This window comes from Eleginops maclovinus, chromosome 20 (assembly GCF_036324505.1).
Source record: "Eleginops maclovinus isolate JMC-PN-2008 ecotype Puerto Natales chromosome 20, JC_Emac_rtc_rv5, whole genome shotgun sequence".
In the NCBI taxonomy this organism is placed as follows: Eukaryota; Metazoa; Chordata; class Actinopteri; order Perciformes; family Eleginopidae; genus Eleginops; species Eleginops maclovinus.
Genome location: NC_086368.1, coordinates 11437050 through 11460421, shown reverse-complemented (window position 1 = coordinate 11460421; position 23372 = coordinate 11437050). Strand labels below are relative to the sequence as shown.

Genomic DNA, 23372 nt, shown 5'->3' with positions numbered 1-23372 from the left:
AGTTTGACGGCTTAAGGTCTGTTTCAAGAGTGTCCACTGAAGAACAACATCTCTATTCTCTCTAACATTAAACAAGCATTTCCTTTTAGTCGTGCAAGAGACGTGAAACCATGATTGCAGGGCTGTTTGTCAGTCCTACTCTTGGTTTGTGACTAAAACACCCCAACAGTTATTTAATGCATTGCCAATAAAATGTGTAAAAATATTAAGCTTCCTCGGAAGATGAATGCAAATGACTTTGGTGTTTCGCTGACCTTTCTTTCAGCATCACCATTAGCTCAAAATGTCACTGGTTTCAATAAATTGGTCTATAATCAAACACCTGAAAAACTACTGACATTCTCATCTGCCTCAGCCATACTTTGTGTTTATTGCTAATCAGCAAATATCAGTATGCTGAACTTAGATGATGAGCATGCTAAACATAATACCTGCTCGACATCAGCATGGTAGCATTGTTGGTGTTAGCATGCTGACATTTGCATTTAGTACAGAGCACCACTGTGCCAAAGTACAGACTCACAGATCCACTAGCACGGCTGTTGATTTTAGCTGTGACCTTTTTAAACAAAATCCGTCTCCCACTAGGGTCATCACTCTGCCATGTGTGGTGTTGTTAAAAGGACTTTTTTTCAAGTTCATTTCACTAACATGTGTTTCTTTGGAGTTCCAAAAATTGGTTTAGAAAATTGGTTTTGGTGGCAACCTACACAAGAATCCTTAGTTGATATTTATTTAGAGATGTTTTTTTAAAGAAGATAGCCATGGAGGAGAATGCAGTGTAAAAGTCAAAAGGACAAATTCATGGGTGTACCTTTCCTGCACATAAACAGTAATATGAAGATTGTTCTACATGTGCCAGGGGAGCTTTTGTACGACATGGATAATGGTGATATATGCTCTGTGAGATGGATGGCTTTGTATCGGCAAGTCTACTCACAAAGCTTCTGACTCTATTTGTCAAAGCGTCCTTCTGTATTCTGTGCTACATTTATCTATGTCTCCAGGAGAAAGCTCATATACACACCGGTGAAGTTTAATTTCAAACAGTGGCTCTCACGCTCATTTTCTCTCCTGTTTTTTATGAAGAAAATAAAATTGTAAATGTTAATAGCACAAAAGCAGTCTTCCCCAGTGAAATCATTATACCCCCCCAAGATGTACGTGATAATCGTGCCAACCTTTGTCTAAAGTCCTTGAAGTATGCGTTTTGGCTAATGATTTATTCAGAATACAAGGATAGTGCTTTTTTTGTTTTCCTTGTTGACCATTTTAATATAGTATGGATAAATAGGCCTGCAAAAGCAGCTGTCCTGCTGTTATGTAAACTTCTATAGGTAGTGTGTTGAGTTCAAATGAGAAAAAAAAGTAATTCAAGCTCTCCAGTTGAAATCAAGCATCAGTGAGCAGAGTTTGTTTTTCAAATATTAACTTGCTCATGTGCAATTCTCCTTGTTTCTCTGATCCCTTACCCCCACACACACACCGCCCACACAGACAACACAGCTGGAATCCGGACCCAGCGGTCAGGCTTTAACCGCCATGAGCAGAATGTGTACTTCCTGCCTATCCTGGTGGTAGACAGCGGGCCTCCCTCCCTCAGCTCCACAGGCACCCTGACCATTCATGTCTGCGGCTGCGACCCAGGTGAGAGCCACTGCACCATTATTAACATTATCATCACTGTCACCTTCATCAGCAGCAGTAGCAGCAGTGCTATAAAAGGTCACCTATGTTCCGTTGATTTGGTGAGCAAACAGCTCTTATCAGTTTATATTTGCGTAAAACAATATAACACAATGCCACAAATATGCACACTATTGTCACTCGGAAGGGATTTCAGTGATGTGAAAATATATGCCTGATATAAAAAAAATGTTTATTTTTGCAACACAGAGGGAGCCATCCAGTCCTGCAACGCCACAGCCTATTCGATGAGTGCGGCTCTCAGCCCCGGGGCACTTATAGCCCTTCTGGTCTGCATTCTCATCCTCATAGGTAAGCAGATGGATGAACTCATGTACGTACGGATGTATGAGAAGATAAATGTATGGGTGTATGATGGATGACTAGAGCAAGGGATAAGCACAGCATATTAGTATAGCTCTTCAGGGGGTCATTCGTAAGTTCAACCATTACATTCAATAGATGGTTCAAGCAAGATGGAGGGCTGCACCTAAACAAATGACTCCATGTCTGCTGCTCGTAAAATCATGTAACCTAACCTATGCCTTAATGGATTGAACACTTTTACAAGTTATATATATTTCACGAATGGAATTGTACATGCAGTGACATAAAAACAAGATCCATTTTTTATTTGTCCCTATAAGCGTCTTTCCTGTTAGATATGTTATTGCTTCTTTTTTGAAAATATTGCTTTTGTTTAAATAGGAGCCCAGATGATGCCGGAGTTTATGAATGATATCAAGCCAATTTGGTGGTTGGAGCATAGACGGGATGGAATAAATGGGAGTAAAGTGGAGGGGGGTTAGAGAGAGCAAGCAGGCAAAGGAGCTGCCTCAGCACTTGTATACCTCTGGAACAACAGGCTTTAAATAGACGAGGCTTTCCAGACATTCTCAGATTTTTATACACATACACAGACACACACACATACACATACACATACACACACACACACACACACACACACACACACACACACATGCTAACATACACATGCATGCACACGCTCACCCTCTCAGAGGTTGAGTATTGTCAAATATAAAAAATGTATGAGTAAGCTTCTTGTTCCCCCACTCGTCTTAGCATCCCACTCCTCGGTGACAGAAAAAAACTACAACGCTGTCACGGTGTTTTGTCACCCCCACTCACACCTATATGCGTTTCACATCTTGCAGGCAGTGAATGATGGATGATGTGACACCAGGCAGCTTTAACTGTGACTAACATTGCTATCTATTTCTTTTAAGAGCTTTTCTAATGAGAATTGTTAAAACTCCATTTCCATTAACCAAACCATCTACTGGAGTGAACTTCAAAAGCAGAGCATCATTTATTCATCATGGTTTTAAAAGCCTCAACAAGAATCTTATGTATAAATCTGAGGCAACCTCTGCTGGCTATAAAAAACAGTTTGCAGCGTATCGTGGTTTTGGTGTTTTAGGCTTGATGATATGCCCTCAAAGGCTTTGGGAGTCAAACGAATCCTCTGGCTTTTAAACTTGTGGGCAGCTGGACACTGCATAGGATTTAAGTTATGGTTTGTGGTGCAAAACTTTTTTTTTCATTGCAGCCCAAGTGATTTGAATTAAAGCATACATTTGGCAGAGTGCTTATGCTATAGACTGTTATACCTTTACTATTATTTAATTGTCATGTTTTGTGTTATTTAGATACGACTCGTGAAAGTATGCAATGTTGGTTCAAATATTGTCAATGACCCCCTGCCACTTTGAGTGACTGATACTGATTGGTACAAAATGGACTGAACATGCCTCATCAAAGCACTGAAGGACATGCTGCGTCAGAGTACCTGGCTACTGCCAGTCATTATCTGTGCACTACCGACTGCGGGCTGCAGGGCCTCTGATCAGGGGGATGAGCAGTGTTTTCACAACTACTGTGGTGTGAATAACAGGCAGTAAATTTATTGACTGCACATTTCACAACACCTTTCTGCCTCTGCTTTAACTTAAACTGTGTGCACACACTAGCACACACCTCCGTGCACACAGTGTGGGTGTGCCCATGCATGCCTAGCACACATTCACACGCTTAGACAAAATCACTCCTCACATCTTAACTGCAATGCATTTTGTTTCTCTCGATGTGCCTTTACGCACACAGAGACAGACACACACACATTCTTCCCCCCCACACACAGCGTATACCTAACCAGCCAGCCAGCACTCCCTCTCTCCAGAGGCTGGACCGCTTCAATTACATCAATTGTTGGATGATGAGAAAAATGAAAACAAATCTCTGCTTAATTACCTTACAAACAAACAGTCCCTCCATCAGTTCATTTATAGGCCTGATGTGATGAATCCATTTCACTGCGTCGCAGCATCTGCATGCATCCATTCCAATTACCTCCCATCTGCTTGTGATGAACTCCTGGGTGGGGGCAACCAGCGCAGCCCAAGGGTAAATTAACCGTCTTGTCAGGAACGCTTATCACAACATCTGTACACATGGGGAATAGCTTACATATATATAGGAGGGAGCTATACACAGGTACATATGCTTCCTACTTAGGTATATTCTGTACACGATGTCTTATTAACATTGCCTGAGGCATGTTCATCTCCAATATAATAAACAGGTTTCCAATAGCATACAGTTTAAGCAGTGGAGTACCCTAATAGGCAGTGACATGTTATTAGTAAAGAGGTGTGTTTCAGAAGTGCGGTTATTGGATCGACTTTACTTCAGAGTGAAACGCCACATGCTCTTACTGCTTCAATACTGTTTACTGAACAGCATGTGATCTGCACATATGAGGGAGTTTACAACATCAAGTTTTCTACCTCCTATTATTCCCCTCGTTAGTGTACATTTAGAGTAATTGTCTAAGGGCTTGTTTAGTATGCATGATATGGTGCTTCGCAATTTACCACAAACCATGACTGTTTCCTCAACCCAGTGGCAATTAATTTGCCCCATTCATGGAGGAGAAGAATAAACACAATGGTTACAGACACTGCTCTCCCAATGGAGCCCAGCAAACAATGTTTGAGGAGAGCGTACATTATCATCCAAAGATACTGCATAAAATCCCCATTTCAAGATCAGCATTGCTCTTTAAGCTGGCACAGCTCTTTAGGCAAGGAATACATGGGGCGTTTTCACCACAAGTTATTTGTTAGGCCACTTACACCAAATGAAGACAATTACCAGGAGCAGCAACACGTCGTTTGTACAGATTATATGTTTGAAACCCATGTTTGGTAGTTTTACTTTTCTCTGGAGAAAGAAAGAACAGCAGTAGGAGATGAAAGCCAGAACGTGTGCTTTATAGTCACACCCTGACGTACAAGGTCATTTTCAAGGGGTGCTTATGTCCATGGGCAATTTTCACACACACGAATATATGTGCTTTAACATGTGTAAATTTCCTAAAAACAGCACATAAAGTCATGACATTGATCTAGTTAGACTGTGAAGCGATTTGGGCATATCTCATTTTCACAATGTATGGATGGGTGTTGTAGTTGGTTCAGAGCATCAAACAATCTGTCCCAGGCAGCACAGGCCCTGGTATAATTGATAGTCTTTTTATCTCTGTGGGCTTGTAGGCATTTGTTTTAGGCAACAGGCTATCTGTTCCAGAAGATGCATGGTGCCCACTGTTTAATGATCTATCTAAATGTCCCTTCACTAGCATCCCTTTTTTCCCCTGCTAAAGGGAAGAACAGGGGATTAATTCACACTCCATGTCTATCTGGCCACAGGAAACAGATCCTGCAGCCAATCAAAGCTCAATAATTATGATAACATTTGAACAAGTTCGTTTTTTCACGAGTACTACTTTTTTTTCTCACCGAAATGAAATACTAATAAGCCTGATTGTTATCACCAATATAAATGATTTTCTCAGCATGTATGATAAATACTTAAAAGGCCACTCATAGTGCTATTAATGCAGATGTTATTGTGAAGTGGGGGAGCAGGAAAAAAACACATGGTGGAAAGGGTCAGATTTATTTTGATTAGTAATTCATTACATACAAATTAATTAATGAACTGATACTCCCACTGTGGATTTATAAATTATGTTATATTCTGTTATCATTTTGTTTATTTATTGAATTCATGTCTGACTATTTTCCACCTTTCGCATGCCAATCTCTTTCCACATCTTTCTTTGCTTTCGATAAGTTGATCAAACAAAGCTTTTATTTTGGTTTATCCATGAGGCTATTAAATTGAGTTGTTCAGTATGTTGCTCATTACTCTCCAGTATGCATAATTAATTCACAACTGTCTGTAATGTGATTTTATCATCATGGAAAATGACATTTCATGTTGCTGCACATCTAAGACAAATGTGGTGGTGGTAACATAGGCAAGGGTATAGCCCGAAGGAGTGCTGATTGAGTCAGGGGGTGGGTGTGTGAGCTAAGTGAGACTTGTCTAATCACAAGTGTAGGCACTAATTAAAATAACTAAGCTGAAATTAAAGCCTCATTGATTTATATCTGCATACAACCTTTGTTTTCCTCTCGTCTCATTAGTCTATGACGTGATCCATCTCAATTGCTTTCTCTTCTTTACTCCAGATTTAATTTTACAAGGCATGTCTGTCTCTTTGTAGGTGGTTGCCTCTGCTTTCAAGTAGTGATGGAACTTCAAACTTTTAGTTTCACTCCATTTGGATGAGTATTGAAATGGAGCTTGGTATTCATTAGGGTTTTTTGAATTATATTTCTGTGCAAGGCAATTACTATTGAGAAAAATCAAAGCTCATGCATTTGGAATGTAAAACTTGATCATATATTATCCTGCCCCTGCTGTGATTTGCCCTTTCAGGTGAAATCCAAGTTACAATGGAAGTAGTTAAAAACCTTCCCATGAAGAAGTACTCCTGTAAACTATTATCCAGAGTGCATGTTGGATGTGAAGCAACATACACCATGTACACATTTAGCACACTTATTTTCTTTGGTGTTGTTTTTCTGTATGTTATTATTCATAGCAGTAGCAACATGAAGAGGGATTCAATCTTTGCATGCAAGCTCTTTAAACACAGCATGATATCTCTTGGATTCTGTGCTGCAAGAAATGTGAAGCCTGTTGTAATGTTTTATAAACTGCTTTATAAAATCCCTTAAATGCAATCCTGCTTGTTATTCCTTGTCACTTTTCAGATTGATTTGACAAATTCCTATGTCCCCTTTATGTTGTGTTGTGCCAAAACATGGGGTTGTATGATGTTCAAACATTTAAGAATATCAATGTTTTCTTTGTAAACGTATTCACTTAACCTGTACATATTTCACTTTGAGAGACATTTAAATCATAATCCTACTCTGTATTGCTATGTCTCCTTCTCCATCAGTTCTTGTCTTGCTGATCCTGACCCTGAAACGCCACAGGAAGGGCCAGAGGATGGCGGAGGACGAGGAGGACATGAGGGATAACGTCATCAAGTACAATGATGAGGGCGGAGGGGAGCAGGACACTCAGGCGTACGACATGAGCGCCCTGAGGAACCTCTATGACTTCCCAGAGGCCAAGAGCTGTGACTCTGGCCCAGACATCCGCTCACTGCCGCAGTGGATACAGGCGAACCGTGTGGGTGGCGGTGCAGAGGGAGCTGCAACAGCAGCGGCAGCTGCAGCAGACTTCTCCCTATTCAAAGGCTACATTCGGAAGAAGGTGGAACAGGCTGATGCAGACCTGTCAGTGCCACCATATGACTCCTTCCAGACATACGCATTTGAGGGCACCAGTTCACCGGCGCTCTCACTAAGCTCCATCCACACGATGTCCACCACCTCAGAGCAGGATTTCTCCTACCTCAGCGACTGGGGACCACGTTTCAGGCAACTGGCAGGCTACTATGCTCCAGCAAACCCTGAAGAGGAAGGGTCCTAGCACAGCTCCTCTGCAGAGAGACGCTTAAACTCCTTCTTCCTCCTTCTTCTTCCTTCTTCTCATCAGCCTCCTCTTCTCACCCTCTGGCACTCATCAGAGCCAGCACTGTGTTCTTTAAAGACCGAGCACCATCTCTTTATCACTTGACAGAAAAATCTGTGTCAAACTTTGAACTCTTATTTTTTTTTACATTCTTTGCTTTTTGTGAGACCTCAGCTGGAAAGCTTTGGCGATGATACTAGATAGAATAAAGAAAGTGTTATGCAGTCACCAAAATTGCCATTGAGTCCGAAGGGAGGATTTTGTCTTTCTCTCATAAATGTAAACTTTAAATTGTAAGCTGTAAAAACTATTTTCAGGGTTTCAGAGTATCAACATCATATAGGCTAGGGTAAAACAACGCCACGGCAAACCGTCTGACAAACATGTATTTATTTGAGGATATATTTAAATATTTATTTGTTTTTATGTATTTATTTATGTATTTATTAACACCATGATCACTATGGTAACTGCAACAGTGAACTCTGCTGAAGTGCTTGAAAAAACGTGAGGGGAGGAGGACATTATGAAAAGAATGAGAGACAACATGGAAGAAAGAAAGATGGACTGCAGTGGCAGATAACAACAAAGATATAGGCAACAAGGTGACATTTGGGGTCAAATATAAATTACTTCTGGAAAATATTTGTATTTATTTTCTATGACCACTTTTCTAAAACAACTTACTAAAGACATAAATGAAATGTAGAGGCAAAAAGGGAACAGATTGAGTGGAAAAACTGCAGAAAAAAAGAGCCGGCATTTCAGTCTGAACATTTGAGACTTTAAATGTATTATAGTGATTTATAAAAGGGGTTTTGGCGGTCACCAACTGAGGACAATTGTGTGTAAACAATTTCTTTTCTTATCCTCTCCACAGCCAATTGTAAGGCAATAAGGCACAAACGGTAACAGTGATTTAAGACTAAACAAAATGACTGTTTCATGAAATTGGCTGGTCGCCAGCATTGTCCCACAGGGAGCCAATTTTCATTTTTAAATTTTGTGTGAGAAGGTGTTCAATGTGTTCAATTCATTTTATAACCTGAGATGTTTGATTTGACTTTTGATGTTTTATTTTTCTTTAGTGGAGGGAGGGTGTGGGGGACTAGTAATGTCAGGATGGTTGTGTCTAATGAAGAGGGGAGAGGTTTTAGGGTAACACATGGTGAATGGACTGGTCACATACACCTGATATCCACAACCTGTTCAATGTTGACATTAACTTGCAAATGTATTGAAAAAAAGAAGACGAAAACAAATAAATATTTAATTTTTCTTGGTAAAAACCTGCATCTCGCTGTGTGCAACATTGTACATTACTCAGTGTAACTACTTGCTAAATAGGAACATAATGATGGAGTAAATAGAGCATCCGTGTTGCTAATTGTGGTTTGCCACTTGTTTGCAGAAAGTTTCTCCTGAATAGTTCTGGAGCGAGCTTGGGTTTAGACCAGAGGTTGATTCAGAGAAAAGACCATATGACAGGCCACAGCCAAACAAAGACGTCCCCTCAGCATGGCTCCCCCCGGCTGCCTTCTGCCAGAACTTCTGTAATTGTCGTAGTCACCATAGGTTGCTGAAGCATATGAAGTACTGTAGCTTTCATCTTTGTGATCTGCTGCTAAAATGGCCAGCCAGACATTGGAATTCACATTCACTTGCTTTCAAAACTAGAGTTTTCAAAGCTTTTTTATCATAAATAGGTCTACTGTGTCCACGGACTACTTTGTGACTACAGACTGGAGATGGGTCGAGTTATCTGTCGCTGCTTATTATTAAAAAAAAAAGCTTGTATCCACGCTTAGGTTTTTTTTAAAGCTCTAGTGGAAGCAACTTGGAATCATACAAAGTATTGCAGCTGTCATACTCACTCTTTGTCTAAAAGTATAGGAATGATACTGCAAATAGCAGATTAGAGTTTTGCTTAGAAACAACATGTATTCTCTGTTTGTATGTGTTAAAAATAAATATTAGTTCAAAAGGTTTAACCGTAGCCAGACCAACACAATAATAATACAGAGTTTTATATAATGAGTATATATATATATATATATATATATATATATATATATATATATATAGTACAGAAGAGGTTAAGGGCCATGTGAATTTTTTTTTTAGATCTGACCAAAGTTAATTTAAGTCAGAATTCTGACTGAAATGTGGCCCTAATCCTCTTCAGTAATATAATTAAGTGTATACAGTAGTGTTTTTAAAACCGTGGTATTGCAAGGTTTTGTACCTAAGTTCAGGTATTGTAATCTGGAAGTGATATCAGAGAATTTCTCTCTTGTACATGCCTTCCTTCATCAAAATAAGGTAAACTCTTTCATACTGGATTTACTTATACTGCTGCAGCATATATATTTATGTGTATATGTGTGTGGATGTATGTTTGCCAATTAGTAACATGGCCTTCCATTATTAATCATAGCCTTTGGCCCAACTACTACTCACTAAGTGACAAGCAAATGTCATGGTTTGGACAAATACACACAAATGGAGGTCAGCATGAGTCACACCAAACAGTCATACAGTAAGACGATAAAACAAGAGTGCCTTTAAAGAACCTATGTACCAGAGAATGTCATCCGGATGGCTACAGGTCATTTGACTAATGCTGTGAAAGCTGAAGTTGAATAGTAAGCACAGGAGAAAGCTGGTCACTTCAACCCTTTTTTCCCCCCAAAACAAGTATTTCATTCATCTTCCATCATTGTCAAAGAAAATGTCATTCCTTATTAGTGATGACCTGTACATGTGAACATATGAGTGTGTTGCCATAAAAAATAAAAAGCCATCTACATCTCCAAGGGCAACGTGAGGCCCATCATTACTAATGCAGATGGGTGTTTTGTGACGGACAGATCTCATTGGGGACAGATCTGTGCTGTTAAATGTTATTTATTTTTCTGTCTGTACTTGGCAGTGTAATGACAATCGATTAAAAAATTGTGGGGAAATGTGAACGTGAACCACAGAAAATATCAATCATAGCCTAATAGCCAAATAGTATCAGTTATTTCATTTATAAACACTCTCAAAACCCGGCTTGACTGAGGTAACAACGAATCTATTCAGCTAAAGAAAACACTGTATACGACAACAAATCCAGCACTCTTGACAATTAAATTAATAAAGTGAGATTATAGTCGGATGGCCATTGACTCCAAACAAAAACTCCATTTGTGAGAGCTAGTGTTTTGTTTCCACACACCTTTTCCATGCTAAGGAAAACGTGGATATTGATGATGATTTTGTTGTTGCTCTTGTGACAGTAAATTACTTAGGCTTTCAGGTCATTTAATTTAAACTAAAACCAATTCAATTTATCTGTACAGCACTTTACATACACAGAGGTTGAAGTGCTTGAAAATCAGATAAAACAGTCTTATGATATTAAGCATAGAAAAAAACTATATAAGACAAGTTAAGGGTAGATAGGTTAATTGAATAAAAAATGCATCCATTTTCTGAACCATTTGTGTTGTTCTGAATGGCAGTGGAGCATTGGTTCTTTCGCAGCATGCATTGGGCAAGAGGCAAGCTAATCTCTGGATAAAATGCTGGTCTGCCACAGGCTAACAGAGACCCGCAGGGCTGTTTGAGCTTCCTCTCCCTCTTACCTGAATGCCTTTTGACTGCAGGAGGAAACCGGTGTATATAGAGAAAAACCCCAGAGAAAAACGCCTGTGGACTCAAAGACAGTTTTCGTTTCACTTTGAGGTAAAAGTGCCCCACTCAAATAAAAACTGATTTAGAAAGTACATCTGAAGCTGCTGAAACAATATTGATTCTATTATTGCCCAAGGTCCTCAGGTATGGGTTGTTCCTAATCACCTGAAAACACACTGGATACCCATTCATTTTAATCTGAATGTTTGATCAGCCAGAGGGGCCCGGCTGGAGGATCACAGGCTGTCCACTGGCTTATAGAAGGGTTCAATGTATGCAGTTTAGCCAGGGGCAAAACCTAACCGGGCTTTAAAAGGTGATCAGTAAGATGTTAGCATGGGGATTCAGCTTTTTGTAGGCTAGTGAATTATTTCGATTTAGTGTCTGAACACTCCATCAAGCACATGTTTTGTTTTATTGTAGTAATGCAAGTGAGGTAGATCCTAAAACTTCTTTTGATTTCTTTGTGTATGCGGATGAAGAGATGGCAAATAAACCCTTCATCTGCCATCACTTTCAGTCTACAAGTTCCCAAAATTACACAAAAATAAGAAAGAACCACATTAAATAAGGTGAAAGGAGCTGTACTTGGCAAGCAAAATTATTATTTTGCTTGCTAAGTTTTCTGCCTAAGCAAGTGAAGGGCTTGTTTGATAAGATTGAAAACCGAGATTTGCTACAATCACGTTATGAAATGGTTTAGAGCACCACATTGATGAATAATAACAGGACATAAAAAAAACCTTCATGTTTTACAAGTATCCTTTATCCTTTTCTTTATCTATAGTATAATATGTACAGCAAGCCTGTTGTAGATGGAGATTGTACAATGTGTAACCTCAATGAGGTTACACATTGTGAACCTCATTAAGCAGTTGAAATATGTTTATGAGTACCCAAACACTCTATAACCAGCAGCATATATTTTAGTGACATGTATTTGGTGACAAAACGTATTTTTTAAATGTATTTCTGTCCTTGTGTTTTTCCTAATTTCTATGGACAAGTTTGGTGCTCTGTTAAAAGGGCCACATGATCAGTGCTTTATCCAGTGTTGGCGATTTCGGATCGTTCTCTAAACCCCTAAATGCCGAATGTAAACTGGTCAACTGCTTTAATTACTAGTTTTTTATTTGGCACTTTTAAGTGTGTAGGTGATTTTGACTGCGGGGTACTTAAAGAAGCTGTTTCCTCCCTGTTGACTGAGGAAATTCTTTGCTGTCTTGACATTTTCCTTTGTTGCAATTATAGTTTTTCTCAGTAAAGGTGGTATATTGAATAAACATAGCACTGTACCATTATTGTTTAGATTGTAAGTCTAGTTGTCCGTGCTCAAAGCTTTCAGGTTTTGCTAAACCAACAACCCAATATTAACCAAAAACCAAAAATATTACTGAATCCATTCCCAAAAACAGGCTTTGGTTATTACTTGAAGCACTACAAAAGGGATCATCCCTCTGGCCCTCGGGTTTAAGATTGCCAACATCCACCTACAGTTACTTTGAGGATGTCTTGGTATGAATACATTCACAGAAAAATAAATATTCTAAAAGCCCTTTTCCGCTTATTTTGAAGCAGTCTATGTAGAGTGTGTAGACCTCATTTAGAGGTCAGTCGTGACTCCTCCAAAACTCATTGTACTTTGGCAGACAGTGTTGCAGACAATTGATTTGACGCTGTCTCTGTTACTACATTTGAGTCTGCCTCCACAGCATCTCTGTCACTTTAAATAAAGGAGGACATCTCACTGAGGCCTCAATATACAATGCGGAGGACATTAGTGCTGTTGTAGTCTCTTGACATGTGGCCTGTGTGGATGCTGTGAAGTGAATTTTTTCACAGCTTTAGATGCATGAGGGAAAAAGATTTTCACACATAGCTAACATGCAAAAATATGCATCAGAAAACCATTGTAGTGTTACTCATACGATCTCCTCAGCGGTTTGGTAGGGAAACAAAAATAAACAACACTTTTGAATACCTCTTTTACCATAAGCCACACTTATTGGTGTTTTTTTGTTTTGTTCATTTGATTCTATTGGGGATTATGAATACACACTATGTAGCTCAAGGAATATGTACAAATATTGTTTTGCAGATTCAGTTACAGCTACTGTCCAAATCCATTCCTGCAGGTAGACACTAAAAAGAAATTCAAGGGTCTTTTATTGGAAATATGGAAATATAAGTCGCATAACAAAATACAGTTGTAGGTATTCTCTCTATTTATGATTTACAACTTAACAGAACAAAACCAGTAGTGGGTGATTTTCATTGAGAAGTTCCATGGCAGCAATAAAGAAAATTAATTGTCTATTGTCACATTGTCCATCAACTTTGACCATGTTTGAGCACTAAGCAGCATTTACTAATTGATTACAGCAAATTAAAATGCAGTTTTTATGAGAAACTTAATAGAAAAGTATTGTATGTTGCACTCTGAGAATATCATGATGTTAAATGTTGTCTCAGAGAAAAAATGATCTCCCTATGAGTAATGAAATGTGAATGTGTAAAAAATCTACTCTCCTTACACCTTTTTCTTCCTCATTTCTGGCATACCAAACATTTTTAAAAAGCTTTGTGTGGAGACAATCTAACTACAAGTTTATAGTTGAAAGGTGGGCTTGATCCACTCTCATATTTCTTTCAAAGATGCCTTGAGAAGCTGTTTCTGTAGCCTTGCACTCTCTGAGTCTCTGCCAGATCTTTTAGATGATACCTTCCCCTCTTAGAACATTACTCTACCTGAGCTCACATCAACCATCAACACATTTACTATTAATGTTTTCAGAAAATAGTCTTGTCACTTAACAAGAGGCTCCTTGAAGCATCAACCTTTAAAACGTAAATGAACTAAAATAGTACATTTAAAAAGTTGAAGACAATCGTGTTGGATATCATCACATAGTGGATATTTTGTCCTTCCGACCGCATGCAGCTTGAACAAATGTGACATTTCTAATCCAGTGCCTGCAACAGGGAGTGCATATTAATATACATAATGAAATCCAGCCATTTAACCAGCACCTTGCAAAGACTTATTCAAGGATAGAGGTTCATAGCTACACATCAAAAGTTGTTTTATTGAACATGCAGCACTTCATTTAAAATGTATGGATGAATTAATAGGCGTCCAGGTAGTTGATCCTTCTACTGGGAGTTGTTTCAAGTCAAAGTCTCTTTTCCCACAGGGAGGTAGACTAAGTCTCTTATGCCTCAAGCTAAACTGCATTAGCCTCTATGTCATGAGAGGTATACACAGTGAGAGCATATATCAATCCATGCAGAGGTCTTCTCCCTATCCTTCACAATTTCAGGCCCGGTAGGATCAATTTGCCTCTTAATTGAGATAATAATTCAGCACATGTTTGACAAAGTACTAAACTTGTGAATGGTTGAACTGGGTTAACTTTCTTAATTTGTTCTAAAATAAAACCTCAATATCTGTTCTTTTAGTCTTTTCACAGATCTTGATTTTGTTGTTATGGACTCACTTTCTGGGACATGATAAATATTTGTATTTTTGAATATATAATGGGCTTCTATGGTCCTTCTTTCTTGATTGACTGTTCATACATTTAAGGTGGCCCTACAGTCATGAGCATACAAACAACAATGACTAATCACTTGAACTGGCATTCAATATCGAATAACAATGCTAGACAATTCGAGTAAATGGTGACTGAATAGCATTACAAGGGCTTGTTTTGCCAGCTTGGTGTGCTCAGAAGCACTATGTTTTCACACTTTGGCCATAAAATAACACTAACTAACTAAGACTTTTATATCTCGGATGAGTGAGCATTGTGTTGTCCTTAATGTGCTGCGACTTTAGTAATAGAAATGTAATTAATGCTTTTATGATTCATTGCTATTCATGAGCAGAAAATGTTATAAGGTCATCTCAGTAAAAGGGTTCCAGACTGTGAAGAGGCTACTTCAAAGATGGACTTAAAAGAGCAATGGTCTGCCAAGGCTTCACTGTTTGATTAGAAAATCACATGTTCTTGCATTAATAAGAGAGTTGCTGGTTAATCATCACGTGCTTTACATAAGAACAAGATCGTGTTTAGAGAAAACAAACTTCTTATCATCATTCATATCAGATGCAGCCATACATCCATGTGCGTAAAGTGGATGTCACACTCTTCTACCTCCATTTTTTTTGCTAAGACTAAACCCTCTTAACAAATGTTGATCTAAACTACAAACCTGTTTTTTTTTTTATATATCTTGCATGCTTGTGATTCTATCGCAGTAACAGACATAACACTTTGCAAGGGGTTTAAGAAAAGGACTCTGGTAGTTTCTAAAAATGTGTCTTTAGGACCACATTTTGCCACCATGACAATAAACACACAGACACAAAAGTCAGAAAACATATCAGTGTTGATGTTATGCTGGTGTACTTAAAAAAGGCACAGGATGTCAGTGGTCAGCACCTCACAGCTGGCTAGCTGGGGCCTTTTTTTGTGTGTGTTGCACTTTCTCCCTGTGTCAGTGTAGGTTTCCTCACACAGTGCAAAGACACAAATGTTGTAAGTTCTGGCAGCGGAGGGGATTCTGAAAGTTGTTGAACTATACTACATATATTAGCCCTGCTAATGGTGTCTGACATCTAAACTCTCAGAACAACGTTTAGTGGATCTGTTTGAGTACAGAAACGTATGTAAGACATTTATACCTCAGAAAAACTGCAGATTTGTGCACATGCCTGTTTGAACATTTGTTTAGAACTGTAAAGATACGTACATCACATTGTTTTCATGATTTCACATTATGAAAATTGTGCACAATAAGTAATGAAAAATTGTTGGTGTAATAAGCTAAAGTTTCATTAGTGTGTGTATTAGAGTTGTATGAACTGAAAACAACCAAAAGCACTAAAGAATATGAAGCTTGCATTGCTGCTTAAAATGGTGTGCTATGCTGCAAGGATATTCTTTTGTCCACACTTCCTTTCTTCTCACCTGACATTTGAGCAATGAAGAGAGGAAGAAGACAGGAAGACTTAACCTTCATACATTATTAACTGCATGGCAGTGGAGAGGAGAGGCCATGATGGGCAGAAACTGCAGCATTTGCCTAGATATCAACCGTCTGAAACACGTTCAACTCAGTTGATTTGGAAAAGATTTCTCTGACACGAATGAAAATAATTTGAAGTGTTTTATTATATTAAGTTGATCCATGAACAGAAATCATCTAAAGGTTAATGATTTTACAAAAAATCATCTGAAAACACAGTATAATGGCTGTGTCTGGGTGAGAACAGTCCAACAATAAAGGGACAACTGATAATAACCACAAAATGCTTGAGATAAATCCTTGAAACAGTTAACTGATGAACTGAATTGAGTCACGTCTCATTCTTTTCATCTCTGTCATATAAGTCAACATTTGGGATATCTCCGTCCCGGTTGTATTAGAAACGAAAGCAATCCCACACTTCACAATGGTACCCAGCACAGAGATATAACAAATGACAGAATAATTAGAGGATATTTTTTGTTGAAGGTTGCCAAGCATTACCATCATAAAGAAATGTAATTATTATTAACAACTAGAAAGTGGAGGCTGTCACTAGGGTTAGCGACATTCAAATTTTCATTTTTTTAACACAGGCATTTAGCCAATTTGTGGTGTTGTAAGGCTCGCTGCGGCTTTGAATGAGTCTTTATAGCTTTGTCGAATGAAATAATGTGAGCCGCCTATCTGGGTATTTTTGTACGTGCTGGAATTATGGGTTTATTGAAGCTGTGTAATTGCATTTTATTGTTTCTTTCTTTCAACTCTCCTTCCTCTTGTGGCTCATACCCCGTTCGCCCTCAGAGGAAAGTCCTTTTTATTTGTATTTTGCTTCTGTACAGTAAATTTGATCGCCCTTCATTATGCAAATCAATTTAATTTCAGCTAAACCTAGAGAGAGCAAGTGAGGGAGAAATGGCGGGAGAGGAAGATGAATTAGAAAAGGATGAAAAGGAAATACAACAAGATGAAGTTGGAATGAAGCATTAAATCCTCCCTTGATCTAATTTTAATAGATTAAAACCTTCCATTTTGTTCCTGGTCCTTTTTGACATGGAGTATTCAAACTTGATTTAGGTTGACACCTGTTTTGCCCTAAAACAACTGCACTCCTTGCCCAATGCCTGAGGGTGAGAGACAGATGGAGCTTAAGGATAAACTGCCTCTCTGTCTTGTACAGTAAGTCAACATTATAAATCTCAGTGGAGACAATGGAGCAGTATCAGCTAACTCTAAAAGCCAATTACTTTCTCAATGACCTGGCTCATGTAATATTTATAGCAATACGGTGGGTCCTACCTTCTTTTAAGTCTATGAAATGTAATGTGGAAATATTAAAACGACTACCTTACACTTTCAATATTGTATCTTGTGTGACAATACATTTATAGAGCAAGCAATTTTTTTATTGTCTTAATCTTGTTGAAATTTAAAAAATGTTTTATTATTTGCTTGGATGTTCATCTTAAGCTGAGCACATATTCTTGCATGGTGTGGCATGTTTACTGCTGAAGTCTCCTCTAAATTGCTCTGCTCCACCTACACTCTTGACACATTTGATTACTATACCTCAAGAGTTCACAATCAAGCAGTTTGTTAAGTGATGTGAAGGCAACAGGCCAGACCTCATAGTGAGAGGGTTGCAGCTCCTCTCCACATAGAAACATTCGATGAGTGTACAGTACATGTTTTAATGCGTTAGATGTTTATTTCCAAGTATCAGTATGAGTATGTGTGTTTCCGTGCGTCTGCATAAGGGCAAGTCACTGCCTACATTGACAAAAGGCCTTCCCCTACGCACATACATATTTAATCGCACACACGGACTGTTCCATAGAGAAAAGGAACGCTATTGGCAAGGTTATTACTCAGCCTGATGTGTCCTTACGATCCCACTCTTCTTCACGTTTTGATCTATTTTCCTTTTGTATGAAAAAAGGAGGACGTCATTGCAGACACATTAGAGTGGTATGTCATTCGCATGAGTGTTGAAAGGTCTGTGCTTTAGTGTGTAGCTGACTAGAAAAAACTATGTAAGTGCACACTTATACCTGACATTTGGCATTCACTAATGAGTGTGCACAGCAGTTGTACACACCTGCATGAAGTTAAATGTTGTGCTTCCTGGTGGAGATTGAGCTGGAAGCTCTTTTGATCTATTTGTATCGCTAATATTTTTTTTATCTTCATTGTGACTTTATTTGACTTACTGTGTATGTACAGACTGACAAAACTTTAAAGTCAACTCAGCCTGAGGTAAAAAAAAAAAGACGAAAACTGTCATTTATAATGCTGGGAAGTAGAAAAAGTGTACGGTAACTGATTACACAAAAAATAATTAAATATTAAAATGCCTAAGACTATGGTGATGCATTATTAGCTACGTATCAATCTAATAACTCATAGTAAACGGATTATAACCTCTATCCAACCTGCTGCTCAATAGTGTTGCCAAAATGCAGAACAGGAAGAGGCCAGGCTTACTGAAGACATGTTCAGTGGCTAATTATTCTGGATTATACATTACTTATATAATGAGAAACACTTCAGTATTAGTACAACATTTACTAAGTGTGCAAATTATTAATGACATTATTCTATTAATTCCTGACTGCATTTTAAAGTATTACATGACCACATTTCTGAATATACAAGTGTTTTAGAATGCAAATTAACAGTATGTAGCTTTTGACAACAATTGTAATCTGGGAAAAAATAAAGTATACTGCATGGCTGAACTTTTAATTGTTGAGCCATTACCCATTCAGACTAAAAAATCCAAATTGGTTGGCTATTTAATAATTATTCACCAGATAATCATCATCTGCGGATAAAATAAAATGGTTTGATGTTCACTTAAACAGTTGCTGCTGTTGATCAAAAAACGACAGTGTAATTTAAAATGTTTAATCAATCGCATCAATAAATGTGATCTTCTGGTGGCCTGCAACTAAACTGTTCACATAATATTGAGTCATCTCTATTTCTGTCTATGTTTTTCTCAGGAGAATCTTGAAAATGTACTTTAAGTGCAACTTACTGTATAGGAGAACTTTAGGAGTGGACGAGCCTTCAATAATGGAAGGACAGGTGTGCCACAGAAATGTCTATAAAAAGCTCAGACATTTATGGGTTGAACAAATATTTAAACATATATCGTGTCTGAATAATCTTGATCTTCTAATTTTCAAGTAAGGTTTTTACACAAAACTGCTCATCCAGGTTTACAGTGGACTTTTTATTTTACATGAATCATGTAAATGGATCATAATGTCAAAATAAACAAAGTTGCCCACTCATGGCTCAGTGAAGAATGTTGTTGCTTCTGCTTCGTTCCACCAGTCCTTGACAACATCTGCGTAATGCCTCGATACAATGCTGATGTCAACAAAATGGTGCAGAAAGAGGACAGTTTTAACAGCCTACTTTTCTCTGTACAGCTGGCTGTGTCTGACCCAACAGGTAGACCCAAGGGTGTCATTTTCATTTCAACTTTTGGTGGAAACAGCTGCTGGGAACTGTTCCATGCTACTGTAATTACAGTCTTCACAAGAGAACCGGTTCTTAATTGAATACTTTTAATTAAATAAAACACTCCATATGCTTAAACCCCTTCCTGACATGGGTGGTGAATTGAGAATCATGGCTGCTACTAAAATAGGAATCACTGATCTTTACCAATATGTTATTCTAAATACATTTCTGAATAGATGTTCCAAAGATAAAGATAGGATTAAAAATACCGTATTGGGAATTTTTCTGATAGACCAGCTGTCACACAGAAAATAAAGGCCATTACATTGATTTATAATCATCAGTTTGTAAAAGACAAAATAAAATGCATAATTTCTCTGAATGAACATGAGGTGCATGTACTGCAGGCTGATTTATTCAATACAATTATAGGATATATATTTCAACATAGGCGACAGCTGTTTTTCGTAAATGTTGCCACTGTTTGTCAAGACAACAAATATCCTCACTGTTCAAGCACTTCCAGGACAGCAGCCTGCCCTAAACACTCTTGCTGTGACTGAAGAAACATTGCTGTTCATATCACTGTCTTGTGCAAAGTGATGACAGATGATGGCAGCACCATGAAATGTTTTTGAATCAAAGGGTAAATACCCATGTTGCTAATGGCTTTCTTGAAAAGGGAGCGGTGTTTCCCCCCCTCAACCCTTGAAGAGGATGACATTTAGCCCTTGACCTGGCCTTGACAGAAGTGGTGCTGGGTTCTAATGATTTCAGTGCACTCAGTACTTGAGCTTTGTCCAGTTATATGGAGGGTCTGTATTTTAGACCAGTTTTTTCAGTCCTGAGTGCATCAGCCTAACCACCTGTATTTTCTGACCTGCAGAGAGTATCTAAGAATGGCAGGAATTTTGTTCTCTTACGTTTGTTACATTTTTGACAGGCAAATCAGGCCTCAAAATGCAACTGGTATTTGGAGTATGAAGACTGACAGGGACTACCCAAATACATTGAGTGAAGTCATTTTATATTTTTATATAGCAAAGTCAATTTTATTGTAAATCCCCAAATCGAAATTGTAGCTGTAGTGGAAGTTATGCCTCACTCACATTCAAATTCCAGAAGCAGGATCTCTAATTCTTAAGTCTGCTGCACTCTGCCATGTTTCAAATGAGCATTTAATTTGCACAGTCAGCTCAATCCTGTTTTTTAAGAATTGTCACTATACAGGGACAGAAGGATGTCCCTGTTTTATGTGGCTTCACTATTTCTTGATGTGGCGCAGACACTTTCTTTGGGTCCCTGCTGGTTGCTTAGCAATTTCAACTGAGAGTTTGATAATGATGTAGCCTTTAGGGATTTAGCCTTAGAGTAAAATATGGGGTTTAAGGTGTAACCAGAGGATATCCAGACTAAGAAGTCCTCCTGCATGCCCTGGTCATTTTTTACCATCTGAGTAATGTAAGAACTTCAGAAGATAGAATAGAGTTGAGAGGTGGTGGCTACAGCTAATCACTATGAACAGATTTCTGAATATAAATGCAGATGAATGCATTTTAAAACGGTATATAATATAAATCTTCCTAAGACGATTGTCGACATTTCTAAAAATATGTTCTACATCTTTTGTGCTCCAAACATACAGTATGTGATTGGTCAATACAACCTCAGACTACAAACTGAAACAGATGTGGTCTCCGCATTGTATGCATTCATATGTGAAGAAGTTTATAGAGATTAGATGCCCCCGCAAATGGCCATATCTTTAAGCTAAGCTAACCTGCGACTGACTGTCCTTTATTTATCAAAACAACGTATCTTCTCATGTAGCAAATAAGTGTGGGGTTTTTTTTTTCGAAAATGTTCAACCATTGCTTTAAAGCTTGTTACTTTAGTGGTGGGAATCAGAAAAACAGTTTCCAGTTGTAATCTAAATTAATTCTACTTCTGTCATTCAATATCTTAGGTTTTTCATTTAAAATATATGAATTCTTGAGATTGTTGTGTTAAACTTATTCTGTTTTGGATCAAAACCACATGTACAAACAACCAGCATACAGTGTTTGCCCTTTGCTGAATGAGCTAGTAGTCCAGGAAAGCAGATATCTGACCCAATTAATTATCAGTGATTGTACTTTCAATGTATTTTCTTTTAATGAGTCATGATTCTCTACTTGCACTTATTAACAGGCTAAACAGATCATTAGGCTTTGCAGGGCCAGAGAGAAAAAAAATAGACACTTAGAAAAGGTTATATTAAAAAAAATGAACTCTAATTTATGTGATGTAATGTAAAGACGCCCTTTGAATAATTCAGGATTGAGACATGATGTCTGGAAATAGACCCTGGATCAGACAGAGTGGACCTTTTACATTCAGCATAGCCAATCAATAATATGCTTGTCAAAGTGGAAGGGTTGGTTAAATTATGGACAAGTATCAACCATTAGCATAAACTGTCTGCTTTATTAGCCAGTATCATCTATATAATTTAATTTACTTAAAATGCCCCTATTAGTATACATATCAAGTGTGGTGAGGCACATACATCTTTCTGGAAAGACATATGACCTCGATAAACTCTCTGAATATCATAAAGTCTGTCAACCATAGCCTGTGCTCTTACAGTAGCTCTGCCCACATTACTTCTAATTATGGCCTGTGTAGGTGACTGACCACTTATACAATGACTATACATCACTAGTTTACTACTGTTCTCATAAACTGGGAGAGAAGCTGTTGCTTTATAATGTAAATGGGTTTCTTTATGGTGTGCTGATGGATCATCTGCTGCAGAGCTGGAATTCATTGCAGTACGACATCCAAGGTATAGCCAAGATTAAATCCATTGAATAATTGCATTACAACTGCTGCTATATGAAATACTGCCAAATCCATCTTTTTTCCACAACAGCATCCAATAAATGTACCTCCAGCATTCGGTATAGCCATTGTTGTATTTGTATTCACAAGGGCCTGTTATTGTCATGATAAGTGCAAATAAGTGCAATTAACAAAGCATGGTAATTGCCTTCGTCTCTCTCTGTCTCTCTTTCGCTCTCTCTTCCTTCCCTAATGACCCTCTCATTTTGTGAGACAGATCTGCAGCAGATTAGAATCTGGGACCAGGACGACAGCAGAAAATAAATAATGGTCATTAGAGCATGTTCAACCAATGCAGCACCGGAGAAGTAACTTGCTAATTTCCTGCCTGCGCGGAGCCTCCATGGCTGCCTGGCTCCGATGTTTTTTTTTTTCTCGAATGAGATTTATAGATGAGTAAAAATAGGGTTGTGAATCTGATTTATCACAACAAAGCTCTTTGGCTGGATCTCTTTGCCACAGTGCCCATGGTCCTCTCAGGAGAGCTTCACCTGGCATTTTGCCACCAGCTACTCCATCTCCCGCTCCCTTCCTCCCTCCCGCTCTCTCTTTCTCCTTCGCTATGTTTTTATGGTTCTGTGGCGCAGAGCTAATTTCAGTCAATTTCTGAAAAGCACTCTGTTGTGCTCCGAAATGGGTCTCCAAAGAGATCATACGGGAGAAAGTTTCTGGTTGATGGGATGTTATTCTATATTACA

General features: G+C 38.3%; 1 protein-coding gene across 1 annotated transcript in view; it reads left to right on the top strand.

Annotated features, from left to right (window-relative positions):
* The window catches only part of LOC134882174 (cadherin-22-like), a 135601-nt gene extending 126842 nt beyond the window's left edge, over positions 1 to 8759 (top strand). The window contains exons 12-14 of the mRNA XM_063909765.1: positions 1498 to 1647; positions 1897 to 1998; positions 7028 to 8759. Coding sequence (XP_063765835.1) covers positions 1498 to 1647; positions 1897 to 1998; positions 7028 to 7566 — 791 coding nt within the window. The 3' untranslated portion in view covers positions 7567 to 8759. The remainder of the gene's footprint in view (positions 1 to 1497; positions 1648 to 1896; positions 1999 to 7027) is intronic.
* The last annotated feature ends 14613 nt before the right edge of the window (positions 8760 to 23372 follow it).